We start from the raw sequence: 11,819 nt of genomic DNA, 5'->3' as shown, positions 1-11,819 counted from the left end.
GGCTCCTGTTCCCTTGATACAACACCTGAATGTGATTAGTGCCACCGGCCGCTACGAACTTCTTGGTGCATCACAATGTATGCGACATTTCGCAGCCAATAGTTACGAAAAAGTACATTTAATTTCGAGTTAAATATTTTTTTATAAACTTGTGTCGCATGCGCTTAGAGTGCAATGCTTTGTGGCTAATCCACCTAATGTAGGGGTTCATGATTTGCAACAAACCAGGGCACTTTTTGCTCAACAAACTAAGTGGTTTGAATCCACTAAAACTGTTCATTATTTTTGTCTCCTTTGCAATGCTGATGACAAAATTGTCTCGCGTTAAGATTTCTATAAGTTCGAAAATCCTGCTCGAAGTTTCGCGCATTACGGGTAAGCGGGCCTACTTATTCGTGATTATTGGTGACAAGTAAAACAGCTGGCAAATGTAACAATAAACGATGCAATGCAACGAATGCAATGAAACGAATAAACGATCCTCGATGGTTCGTAACCAGGCTTTCAATTTCTCAAACTTTCTTACGTCGCACATTCGCTTACGGCTGAACCCATGACTTCCGGCAGCAATTGTACGATCATCACGGTCTATCGCCGTGCATTCGAGAGCAGCTGCGACTGCTCACTCTTTTTTTCGTGTGCGTGCTCTCTTTCGTCAACGATCGATGCTCGGAGCTACGAACACGATCGTGGCTCGAACGAAGTCCTTCTACATATGGCAAAGGACGAAAGGTGGCGTTATCCTAGCATTGGACGATAGTTTATTCACTTCACTTGTGTTCCTTTCTTCTTCTTTCTCTCCTTCTTTTTTTTGCGTCTTTCTACCCTTATACCCTTCGTTTGGGTTGAGCCTATTTCGATCCGAAGCGGCTGACGAATTGTGCACACCTTGCGTCCGAGGAACCGTTCTAGCGTAGCGCATTTAATGCACCGTCTCACCGTTTTCTCCCTCGGCCTAGTATAGGCGATCGGGATGTGGAGTTTTTCCATGTAAAGCTAGAACCCGAAAACAAATACTGGCACCCGCTTGAAGCTGGCGCGAGTTTCACGGGGCAAACCCGGAATACCGTCTGTCGGTTGAACCGAACGTTGGCCCAGGACTTTTATGGTGGTGTTGTGCCGGTTGCCTTGCCAATATCGGCAGCCGTGGTTGTGTGCGTGCGTGCAGTTCATCGATTCCTCGCACACGGTCTGCATTTCTGTGACGGCACGCGCAAGCGGTCCTTGCCGCGGCTGCATCTCGTTGTCGCGTATACCTTCCAGTCGTTATCCAATTGTAGCCCGTTACACATCCTCCCGAATACCTTAGGGATACCGATCGAGAAAACAGTCGCGATGCCAATTTTTCGTAAAAACAGAAACAGGCCTAAGCCGGCCAGCTACGAAGTGCTGAAAAATAACGTGGACTACGGTACGCGCAGTATTGAGCAGTTTCCCCGGCCATATAGCTGCCAGCTAACACCGTACCGTGAGGTGGATTTCAGCGGGCGAACGAAACGGGCAGCTCAGGCTGTCGTTCCATTCCTGTTGGGACCGTGTAAGGCCATCTTCATCGGCGATGTGGCAACCGGCAAGACATCGCTAGTGAATCGATTTTGTCACGAAACATTCCATGATCACTACGCCGCCGCTATTGGACTAGACTTTGAGGTGGAACGGTTTCAGATTCTCAAACAATCCTACTCCTTACAGATGTAAGTCCTCCACAGACACTAAGGAGCAATGCACGTATTTCCTAGCAACCCATCGCGTCATTCCTTTGCAGTTGGGACACCAAAGGCCACGAGCAGTTTCAGTGTATCGCCCAATCGTACTATCGGAATACAAACACCATCGTTGTAGTGTTCGACATGACCCGTCCGCAATCACTGACCAACGGCAAACGATGGTTAAAGGAGGCACTACGACAAAACTCTGGTCCAGTATTGAAATTCCTCGTCGGTACCAAGAAAGATCTTCTCGTAAGTTTGGGACCCGTTCCGGAGTGTAAAGCCACTGTATTCATTCACTATTTTTGAACTTGCTGCTGCGCAGAACAACCAAGCGCTCTGTGATGTTGAACTGGAAGCGATCAAAATGGCGTACGAAATAAACGCCGAATACTGGCCGGTGTCCGCGCGGACCGGGGAGAATGTTACCGATTTTTTCCGCCGACTGACAGCCCTTGCCTTCGACCATAGCGTGCAGCGGGCGATGGACACCAACGACACGTTGTTGCAAACAACCGGAAATAGTTTGCTAAGTGAGTACTCCGCCCTAACGCCATTCGCGATGTTCTATAATTTTTCTTTTTTATTTCCGACTTCTCTAGATCTTTACTTCCTGAGGAAGGAGAAGAAGAAGAAGAAGTTTCTCAAATGCTTCAATTGCACAATAAATTAAACTATTCATTTGCCAATCCAAGCAACCATTCATTGATTCTTCTTATGTGTATGACGAATCTATCAGTTTAAAACTGGGTGTGAAATTTAAAGTAAAATGCTTTTCAAACAGCACCAATACAATAACTCGAAGTCGGTGAAGTTTTTCTCCGCTTCTCTTCGTGCTGGGGCGTTCGTACGTGACATTTTACGTCGTCTGGAGGAGCGCAACAAACAGCAAGTAAGCGATTATAACAGTTAAAAACAAGTAAGCGAACGAAGTTCCACTTGCGCAGACGATTGTGTCGATGACGTACGTGTTTTTGGACATGGTGCTCAAAACAGTGGTGGCTGGACCGCGTGGACCAAGCCTGCTTCGTTGAGTCACCATGGTGCCCGTAACCTTAACTGCGTTTGTTTGATTTGCAACAACAGATTGTAGTTACTGGGGTCGACCGTACCCCAAAGAATCTGGCGCCCCCCTTGTTGGGTGAAGCATTCGTTTGGAGTCGATTCAAAGAGTGCTACGAAGTTTTTCCAGAAGACAAGACCCCACCAACAATGGACACTGGAGCGGTACCGGTGGGTGGTTTTATGGAAATCACTAAAGTAAAGTTAATTCAATCAGAAATTCTGCTCCCTTCACTAGCAGACCATTGATAAGGCGGAAGGATTCGATAACGTGAACCATCAGCCAAACTACGAGGATATCACCGATCGGCACAGTCCCTCACTGGAGCCATGCGCGGGAATGTATCATGTGAAGATCAGATTAACGGAAACCGACGATATTGTGTTGTATGAGAGTCCGAGTCACGTCGTATCGGCGGACGCTGAGGAGGCCGCGCTGGTTCTAGAGCAGAATCGTCTTTTCGAAACGCGCCCCAAAGCTTGCCGGGCGGCAGATGCCGAAGCACAAACAATCGATCTGCCGTGTAAGTCACGGTCCGTCAATACCGAGTGCATTCATCGCCAAAATGTGGCATCATTCGTGTCAAACTACGACATGTACGACACGTATAACGATCTTGAGCGGCACACGAAGGAAATCAATGTGGCCGAATCGACCGCAAAGATGGAGATCACGACGTACTTGCGCGAAGGCATGGAGGACATCGACGACCGGCTGAATCGCAATCCGAATTTTCATCTCTCGGCGATGATACTGCAACGATTGTTGGCGGGCAACGTGTACCGTCAGCAACAGATGCGCTTCCGGGACATGTACCCACCGGACCCGTGCCGCGAAGACGTGCAGTATTTGTATCGCTTGGACACACTGTGGCGCTACCGAACCGTTGAAACACTAGGAAAAGCTGTCGCTAGTGCCTCTTGGTGTCCAGCGAACGGAGACATCGTTGCGATCGCGTATGGCATCTACGGCCATACACCCAGTGACGATCGGTGCACAAGTTTCGTGTATGTGTGGAATATCAAGAACCCGGTCAACCCGGAGCGCCGTTATCGGTTCGACTGCCCGGTCACCTGCGTCGCTTTCTCCACGCGTACACCCCAGCTACTGGCCGTGGGACTGTACGATGGTAGAGTACAGATTCGTGACATAACCCACGACATCCAGAGTCCACTAGCCGTGGCAGAGCGAGACAAGTTGGCGATCTATCAGCCGATCTGGGACCTGAAGTGGGTTGAGTTTGACAACGAGGGAAAGGACGAAGTGATCGCTGTCTCACAGAATGGCTGGGTCATGAAGTACTCGCTTACGATGGGAGAGTATCTGTTGCCCTATCCGTTGCTTCGCTTGGATAGAGTACAAGGAGTCGTTGAAGGTCCAGTGATGGCAACCCCTTCCGGTGAGCAGCAAACACCGTCCTGTCCGATCGAGTCTGATATTCACCCGCAAGCCCTATGCGTCACCATACACCCGTTGCAAAAGGACAAATACTACGTCGGCACGGACGAAGGAGCTGTGCATTGGTGTAGCATCAACGATCCCTTCCAACACCTCGGCGTCTGGCAAATGCACAGCCGCAGCATCTTTTGCATCGAGTACTCACCATGGAGTCCCAAAATCTTTCTCACCTGCAGCGGCGATTGGAGCATCCGTATCTGGATTGAGGAGCTTGCCGAACCTGTCGTCACACTTACAACGGGCTTCGCGCCAATTCAGGCGGCCTACTGGTCACCCACGAACAGCACCGTAATAGCCAGCGTTACCAGGGACGCTGTTCAGCTGTGGGATTTGAAACGACGAAGCTCTAAGCCCGCCTCCGAAACGGCACTTGGTAGTCTCACGACGCCGCTTACCATCATTCGTTTCACGAACTGTGGCCGAAGCGTGTTGGTGGGCGACGCCGAGGGGAACGGTCATGTCTGCGCGCTAGAAGATATGCCATTTCCGCCACACTTTCAGTACCGCGAGCTGCAAGCAGCGATTTATGCTAAACTTGTCACCAGGCCGGAACTCTTAACTCGCGTTCGTCGAATGGGTGATTTAGGCTATTGAAGGACGTCCTTAAGGAGGACACTTCCTGCGCAGGGCGGCGTGTCTGAAAGAAAAGCACACGTTCCATAAGGCAGGTTTCTTCCTTACGCCTTGTGTGGTCGCGAAGAATGGTTGTGCGATCGTTCACACGATCGAAAACGCTCGAACTCATTTACATGGGTTCCAAATGCTGTTATCGGTCGTATTTCTCCGGAGACTCTGTTGCCCATAAAGCGTAAAAGCATCGATAATAGCCCCGCGATTCACATTACCGATGAGGCTGCTAGCAGATTTCTACTGATCAACGCGACCAGTATTCAGACGACATTACGATCGCGAGCGACTTTACGAGCGGTTTTAAACGGTTTTTAAATTTGGTCATAAAAATATTTAACAATCTTTGCTTCTCGTTCGCTCCTCATCACTTGGCCACTTCTGCTGTTATCCCACCCCTTGATCGACTGGTGAAAAGGTGGTGGCATACTCTTTAGATTTCGAAAGAACGATCCCAAAATGTAGAAAAAGAAAGCAAACGTCTTTCCAAATCGAATGCGTACGACATGGACAGCCACGGAAAAAGGCAACTGAGACAGTTTTAACGGATTTTTCTCTGTTTTGTTAATGAATAAATTAAACAAATTGTTTTGTTTTTAGCTTTTCTTCCACGTTCGAATGAGGGTCCAAAATAAACTCATGAAACGTGTGCTTTTATTGCATTCTATGACAATTGTTCAGCGTTACTTTTTACTTTTAGGGTTTACTTTTATTGACACCATTAACGATCGCCAAGGTGATCTTTTTAACTTTGTTATACCGTACAGAAATTAATTTTCGAGATCAAAAACAACACCGCGCAAAATGAAGTTCATCGTCGACGGGTCTGTTTTATTACATTTTGATGACCAGCTCAACGATGATGGGAAAGCCACTGTGCAAGCGACAAACCTGAAAATCTACGAAATGTCGGTAGTTTGGTACACGTGTTTAAATCTTTGTGACTATTAGCACATCAGGCCGGTCGACACCGATGGGTAAGTTGTGAGTAATTAAGATAATGGGTAGTTTACAGAATGCACCACCACCAACAGCATAAACAGAAACATTTCAAATTATTCACCAGAGCGGCGGCGAACGAATCGAAACTTAAGCCCGGTCCACACGTTACGACTTAGAAAATTAAAGCCGGCGACCATTAAAGTCGTACGACTTCCATACATGTTGATGCGCGAGTTTTTTACGGAGTTTATCGAAATTTAATCATTGCTTCGCTTTAAAAGCCATTTCCTCGACCACTATGACCGATAAGTGAGCACAACGTATCGGGTTTGCGACGCAAGTCGTTATGAAGTCGTAGCGTGTGGACGCTCCACAGATTACTACGATACGATAACATTAGTCTGCGCAGACTAAAGTAGCAGTGAAGTCGTAACGTGTAGACCGGGCTTTAAGCTTACTAATAAGGAACGATGATTAAACAGGCCAGCATTTAATCATTTATTTCGCAGAATTTGGAACAATTGCATTGTTGCCCCTCCGCCCTTTACGGCCCCGAATCAGGAACAATTTTAAAAGGACGCGTTCCGTGTTTATCGTAACATCGCTTAAAATCTTGTAACTCGTGTTATTTTAAAACAAGCGGTCACCTTTTGTTTTCGACATATTCCGCTAGGGGCACTGCAAACGTTGCATCACTTTTCGCTTGAACTCAAAAATGAGTTAATAATTTTCTACCCTGCTTCAAACTGTCAGCCATCCGGAAACCGACGAGACGAGCGAACTCGCGTCGTTGTGACAACCTCTTTTCCATCACAAGTATGGCTCCGAAGAAACCATCTGAGAAGCCCGGTAAGCAAAATTTCTTTCAATTCTGCTTGAAAATGCAAATTGATCATCGCTGAATCCGTGCAAGTGCATTTTCGATACGCAACACTTTCCAGTGGTTTCATTGCTTTTTGTAATCGGTATTTATTTCGAGCAAAATCTTGAGCTAACATTACATTGTGTACGCCACGAGGACTACCGAGTGTCAACCTGTCCCATTTTAGAGCAGGGCGAAAATGTAATGAAGCAAGCTATCCATGAAAAACGACGCGCGCTGATGCGATGATCCTAATGCAAAAGAATGTTCAAAAATGATGATATTTTTACTAGAGGGAATCTCTCTGAAAAACTACCATGAAAGAGATGTTTATTTAAACTAGTTTACTGACTTCTACGTCTTATTCTTTCGATTCCGTAAACCCGTCGTCTCGTTTGAACCCTATATTAACCCATTGTTGTTCCTTTTTCCATTTTAGCCGGCCAACCGGCCGAAAAGAAAGAGAAGAAGGCTGCAGCAGCCGAAGCCTCCGGCTCGGGTGAAAAGAAGGGTGAGAAAAAACCTGCTGCTGATAGCAAGGCTGCTGGCAAGAAGAAGGCTCCAGCACCGGCACCCGAAGCAACGAAGGCCGCCGCCAGCACCGGCAAGAAGGATGCCAAAAAGCCAACTACGACCGGTGCTGCTGCTGCTGCTACTGCCGGAAAGAAGGCGCCAGCGAAGCCTGCTGAAAAAAAGAAGGCTCCAGCTGCCGCCCCGGCTGCGGCAAAGGCCACCAAGGGTGCTGCTAAACCTGCACCAAAAGGAGCCGCCAAGGTTGCCGCTGCTAAGGGAACGGTGAAGGGAGCAGCCAAGGGTGCAACTAAGCCAACCACTAAGGGAGCGAAGGTTGCAACCGCTGCTAAGAGCACCAAGAAAGTTGCCACTGGTGTAACTGCCGGAACGAAAGCTGGTGCCAAGAAGACCGCTAGCGGAAAGAAGGTTACTACCAAAGGTGGCAAGGTTGTAAAGGGCAAAGCTGGTGCCAAGAAGGGAGTCAAGAAAGGAAAGCTGACTAAGGAAGAGCTGAAGGCAAAAATCCATAAGGGAACGCTCAAGGCTCGGGCGACCGCCGTGGCTCGTGCTAAGCGCGCGAAGACTAAGGTAAGCACTGCACTGTAAATTATTGCATCGCGTTGGGCAATGAACAAAACCATCTTCGAGTGTCTGTGGACGTGATCTTGTGATGAAATGTTGAAGAGGGAATCTCATTGATGCTAGCACCTGAAATCAACTGCAATACTTCTATCTGAAAGCCCCACAGCCATAATATTCATTTTTCTTGATAAAATACGAAGGTTGGCGATAAGTCAATTCAACTCCTTAATGTTCTGTAACCTTTTTATGTATTCAAATCCAGCTAATCAAAGGCCCATACGGAACCGTGATGCGTAAGATCCGTACCTCCGTGAAGTTCCGCCGACCTCGCACCCTATGCCTGCCACGCAGACCAAAATACCCGAGGAAGTCGGTGGCTAAGCGTAGTCGGTAAGTTGCCGTTACTAAACTGAAATGAAGTTTCCCGTCGAGTCTTACGGCATCCAGGCTTGGAAAAATATCGCTCGGTTATCTTCTCTTTTGTTGTGGGGTTCACTGAGTGCAAGCCTAAAAAATGCCAAGAACAAATTATCTTTTTATTGCAACTACTTTCTACCATACCTATACTAGACAGTTTACTACAAGGAAGAGACATTGCATTCTAAATCTCGCCGAACTCTATTCTTTCTGCAATTTGTTCGTAATTGCTTTTCTATGTCATTCTTTCCACCCCAAAAGCATGGATCCGTACAACATTATCAAGTATCCGTTGACAACCGAAGCAGCGATGAAAAAGATTGAGGACAACAACACGCTCGTCTTCCTGATTCACCTGCGCGCCAATAAGAACCATGTTAAGGCTGCCGTTCGCAAACTGTATGACGTCAAGGTGCTGAAGATCAACACGCTGGTGCGACCAGATGGCAAGAAGAAGGCGTACGTGCGATTAACCCGCGACTACGATGCACTAGACGTTGCCAACAAGATTGGCATCATCTAATCGCGCTACCACCGGCGGCGCCGTCAGAAAGGAGTTCCAACTCAGTTCTCTTTTTCGGATGAGAAGTGGGTGGGTATACTCTGGTGGGAAACTGCTTCAAGCATTGATCAATAATGTTTGTAACACTCATCCGAGGAATGATGAAAATATAACATCCCTGAGGGCGATTATAAAATACACTTTTTGAAATGAGTATCATTTGTGTTTTTGTTGGTAGCAAAGGGGTTTTGTTTAAAATGCTCATATTCCTTGAGCCACATAGCTTACACATCCGATATGTTATAAAAAGGATTAGTTAGTTAGGGGTTAGTAAAAGGATTCTTATCCAGCATTTACAACCGCCGCGCGGCTTGGTCTGCAACAGCGACAACGTTAATTGGTGTAACAGCGACTATAATTAGAAAGTCGAAATTCAAGCTGTGTGTTGCTAATGTTCTTTCTCTATGTGAATATTTTAAATAATAACTTCGGAAAACTGCTTTACTACCTTTATTCCTCAGTAGTACTCGGACCATATACCATATTCAAATGCTTTAGGCCAGCATCATTGCAAAACCAGTGAAAAACCAACTATGTATGAGCAACATTTAACCGTCATTTCAGTCATATTCGTACTGATTGTCACCCAAAGGATGTCAAGATTTGACAACATTTCTATACGAAAACACCACGCGTTATCAAACAAATCCAAGTGTTCGTTGAAACTTGGTTCGTTCGTTTATTATTTGCACTGCGTTTATACACCTAATTAACTGTACGGATTTTTAGTAAGAAAAATCATGTTATGCCCGGACCTATGGCGATTTGTACCACCGTCATATAGTAACACGATCCTCGTAAGCTCGAGCTGGAGCAATGATCGAAGATCAGACAAAATGCGAAAGGAAATCAACTCGCGTCACTTCAACCATACGGTAAATTCAAGATACAGACGTCCGCCATGTAATCCTAGGTTTGTAAAAGGTTTTTAATTATGTAGCTCTCGATAATTCTGCCCGCTTGCGGACGTTCGACTGCCAACGAGCTGGAAGAAAAGCTCAGTGTCGCAAATGATCCTGGCCACTGCTCTCTAGTTCGCCAATTTCCTTTAATCGAGGCGCTAAGGCATGAATTTCGCGAAGCATTTGTTAGGCAGGGTAAGAATAATTTTGTTCATACTTCTTTACCCTTCTGTGAAAATCGATTGTCATATAACAAATGAGTTTTGCCATTTTTGCAGGCACCATTTACGCAATCACTGCCAAGGGACGCCTGGAAAGCGACGACTGTGTAGCACTCCGTCCAGACGGAGTTCTGCATCTTAGTCTGCACAGTGAAACCCACCAACGTCTCGCTTTAGGCGATAGTCTCGTTACCCATCATAATGGAAAATATGGTAAAACATCGGCCTGTTCTGTTCTCTACAATCACACTAATCAATATATTTCTAGTTTTGAAACTGGATTTACGGTCCACCTTAAGCGACGATGTGCAGCGAGTGGATCGTTTAAGAGACCGCTTAACGGCGGAGGCATTCACATGCGATCTACTTATTCGTTGGATACCGCCCATTCATTGTTCTACGCTGCTTGGCACAGCTGCCGACGTTGTCGTCAGTTCGACGTCGCTTGAGCACTATCTGGCAACTCTTCGAAGGTTGACTGTTATTTCACTACCTATCAACACTTTCATACGTACTGAACGCCGTGACGAGTTCATACCCATGTTAGGAGACAGTGTTAAAAACGATTTCTGCACCGTTGTGGAACTTCTCGAGTACATAGGGATGATTGTTCTCGGCTGTGAAACTGTAGCCGACGACTATTTGAACGAATACAGTTTCGACACGACGTCGGCAATTAGCGCCAATGACTCAACGTGGCTTTTACATGGTCAAGGAGTGTTCACCCCGGAGGAAGTGAATCGTACTATTGATCTACTCGCAAGGCTAGTTTCGGAATCAGAAACCAAATTGCTGCCGTGGGTAGCGCTTCACGTGCAGGGTTTCTCTAATGTGCCAATCGGGCGCGGTGATCAGGGTGAGAAAGGGATTTGTTGGGATAGCGATAACGCGTACACAATTATAATAGATAAGTTTGGCAAGGTGCTATGGAATCAAATGACGGGTATCAGTGGAAGAGGACCAATACAAAAAGAGTGAATAAAAACATACTTTATTGAATGCCACATTTTTGCTGAGGTTTTGTTAGCCTCCTTTATTGATATTTACAGAAAAATAGAAAAAGTACTGCAGGATTGCACTTTGGCACCGTGAGTTACAGAAGTCGCTTGAAGAGGGCGTTTATTTCATCTCCCCGGAAACCAGCTTCGCCGCCGATCGAGCGTAGCTTACCTTTCGGTGCCTCCTTCCAGCCTCCGACCGGATGACTGAGTGTGAAGCAGCGTAAGGCTCGTCTTACTTCGTCAAAATGTGGTCCTACAGTTATGACTTCATTCAGAAGATCCTCCACGCAGATGATGTCGCAGTGTCCAAGTCGCTGCTCAACCACTTGGTTCGAAGACATTGGAACAGATTTCTGGTCCGGACCATTTCCGCGAAATGCACCGTATTTGTAGATCAACTCCCGGATGATCGCGTCAGCCGGATAACCCCATACAACAAACGGTTCAACCACTTTCAGATGCGCGTGAATCTCGGGGGTGAGAAGGTGAAAAGCAGCGCTCCGAAGAACCGGTAGTCTGAGTGTGCGAAGCGAGTGCAATACGTCCTTGTTGGCTATGTGAAGACCACGGTGACGAAACACCAACACCAGACGGCCCTCGGTAATAGCGTTGTTCGGCAGACGAAATCCTGTTTTGAGGAAGTTGCGCTTGATGCGCTTGGCATCCTGCACTGCCCGGCGTTGCTGGGCTACGTAGATGGTCGCTTTCACGAAGTCACGAGGTCTTTTAACTTTGCGTGCAAGCGGAGCGCTTCGCTTCGCCTGCTGCTTTAAGCGACCCTTGCGCTGAGCAAGGATGTTGATTTCCTCCGACGGGAGTTTATTGGGCACGCGGTACTGCTCCATTTGCATACAGGCACGGTTCGTTCTATTTCCAAGGAATGTTTGACAATGACATGTTTTTGCTTGCTGTCAAAGAACACGTGCAGACGAGGAAAGCAAAGATGTTCCAGTCAACTGT

At 46.9% G+C, this 11,819-nt stretch overlaps 5 protein-coding genes across 5 annotated transcripts; 4 read left to right on the top strand and 1 right to left on the bottom strand.

Annotated features, from left to right (window-relative positions):
• Window positions 1-1,335: 1,335 nt before the first annotated feature.
• LOC128278929 (ras-related protein Rab-34) lies at window positions 1,336-2,382 on the top strand. The gene is made up of 4 exons (XM_053017652.1): window positions 1,336-1,694; window positions 1,766-1,961; window positions 2,035-2,242; window positions 2,312-2,382. Exons 1-4 carry the CDS (start codon window positions 1,336-1,338, stop codon window positions 2,380-2,382), a joined length of 834 nt encoding a protein of 277 aa, XP_052873612.1.
• A 96-nt stretch (window positions 2,383-2,478) lies between these two features.
• LOC128278928 (dynein axonemal intermediate chain 4) lies at window positions 2,479-4,824 on the top strand. The gene is made up of 3 exons (XM_053017651.1): window positions 2,479-2,601; window positions 2,796-2,942; window positions 3,010-4,824. Exons 1-3 carry the CDS (start codon window positions 2,479-2,481, stop codon window positions 4,822-4,824), a joined length of 2,085 nt encoding a protein of 694 aa, XP_052873611.1.
• Window positions 4,825-6,585: 1,761 nt separating this feature from the next.
• On the top strand, window positions 6,586-8,873 carry LOC128277399 (transcriptional regulatory protein AlgP). Its single transcript, XM_053015853.1, has 4 exons — window positions 6,586-6,648; window positions 7,101-7,762; window positions 8,019-8,146; window positions 8,435-8,873. The coding sequence occupies exons 1-4, from the start codon at window positions 6,618-6,620 to the stop codon at window positions 8,694-8,696; spliced, it is 1,083 nt and encodes a 360-aa protein (XP_052871813.1). The 5' UTR covers window positions 6,586-6,617; the 3' UTR covers window positions 8,697-8,873.
• A 602-nt stretch (window positions 8,874-9,475) lies between these two features.
• LOC128278927 (ribonuclease P protein subunit p40-like) lies at window positions 9,476-10,836 on the top strand. The gene is made up of 4 exons (XM_053017650.1): window positions 9,476-9,610; window positions 9,676-9,832; window positions 9,916-10,071; window positions 10,127-10,836. The coding sequence occupies exons 1-4, from the start codon at window positions 9,476-9,478 to the stop codon at window positions 10,834-10,836; spliced, it is 1,158 nt and encodes a 385-aa protein (XP_052873610.1).
• A 28-nt stretch (window positions 10,837-10,864) lies between these two features.
• LOC128267819 (60S ribosomal protein L7-like) lies at window positions 10,865-11,704 on the bottom strand. The gene has a single exon (XM_053004754.1). The coding sequence runs from the start codon at window positions 11,702-11,704 to the stop codon at window positions 10,952-10,954; it is 753 nt and encodes a 250-aa protein (XP_052860714.1). The 3' UTR covers window positions 10,865-10,951.
• Between the last annotated feature and the right edge of the window lie 115 nt (window positions 11,705-11,819).

The sequence above is a fragment of the Anopheles cruzii genome, chromosome 2 (assembly GCF_943734635.1).
Source record: "Anopheles cruzii chromosome 2, idAnoCruzAS_RS32_06, whole genome shotgun sequence".
NCBI lineage: Eukaryota > Metazoa > Arthropoda > Insecta > Diptera > Culicidae > Anopheles > Anopheles cruzii.
Note: the sequence above shows the minus strand (reverse complement) of the source record. Positions and strands in the feature narration are given on the sequence as shown.

Excerpts from the sequence above, each read along its gene's own strand:
- LOC128278929 (XM_053017652.1), top strand. The coding sequence starts at position 1,336 with ATGCCAATTTTTCGTAAAAACAGAAACAGGCCTAAGCCGGCCAGCTAC. Across the intron at positions 1,962-2,034 it reads GTACCAAGAAAGATCTTCTC|AACAACCAAGCGCTCTGTGA; the intron begins GTAAGTTTGGGA and ends GCTGCTGCGCAG. Across the intron at positions 2,243-2,311 it reads AACCGGAAATAGTTTGCTAA|ATCTTTACTTCCTGAGGAAG; the intron begins GTGAGTACTCCG and ends CGACTTCTCTAG.
- LOC128267819 (XM_053004754.1), bottom strand. The coding sequence starts at position 11,704 with ATGGAGCAGTACCGCGTGCCCAATAAACTCCCGTCGGAGGAAATCAAC.
- LOC128277399 (XM_053015853.1), top strand. The coding sequence starts at position 6,618 with ATGGCTCCGAAGAAACCATCTGAGAAGCCCG. Across the intron at positions 6,649-7,100 it reads GAAACCATCTGAGAAGCCCG|CCGGCCAACCGGCCGAAAAG; the intron begins GTAAGCAAAATT and ends TTTCCATTTTAG. Across the intron at positions 7,763-8,018 it reads CTAAGCGCGCGAAGACTAAG|CTAATCAAAGGCCCATACGG; the intron begins GTAAGCACTGCA and ends ATTCAAATCCAG.
- LOC128278928 (XM_053017651.1), top strand. The coding sequence starts at position 2,479 with ATGCTTTTCAAACAGCACCAATACAATAACTCGAAGTCGGTGAAGTTT. Across the intron at positions 2,602-2,795 it reads AGGAGCGCAACAAACAGCAA|ATTGTAGTTACTGGGGTCGA; the intron begins GTAAGCGATTAT and ends TTGCAACAACAG. Across the intron at positions 2,943-3,009 it reads TGGACACTGGAGCGGTACCG|CAGACCATTGATAAGGCGGA; the intron begins GTGGGTGGTTTT and ends TCCCTTCACTAG.
- LOC128278927 (XM_053017650.1), top strand. The coding sequence starts at position 9,476 with ATGTTATGCCCGGACCTATGGCGATTTGTACCACCGTCATATAGTAAC. Across the intron at positions 9,611-9,675 it reads CGCGTCACTTCAACCATACG|CTCTCGATAATTCTGCCCGC; the intron begins GTAAATTCAAGA and ends TTAATTATGTAG. Across the intron at positions 9,833-9,915 it reads CGAAGCATTTGTTAGGCAGG|GCACCATTTACGCAATCACT; the intron begins GTAAGAATAATT and ends CCATTTTTGCAG.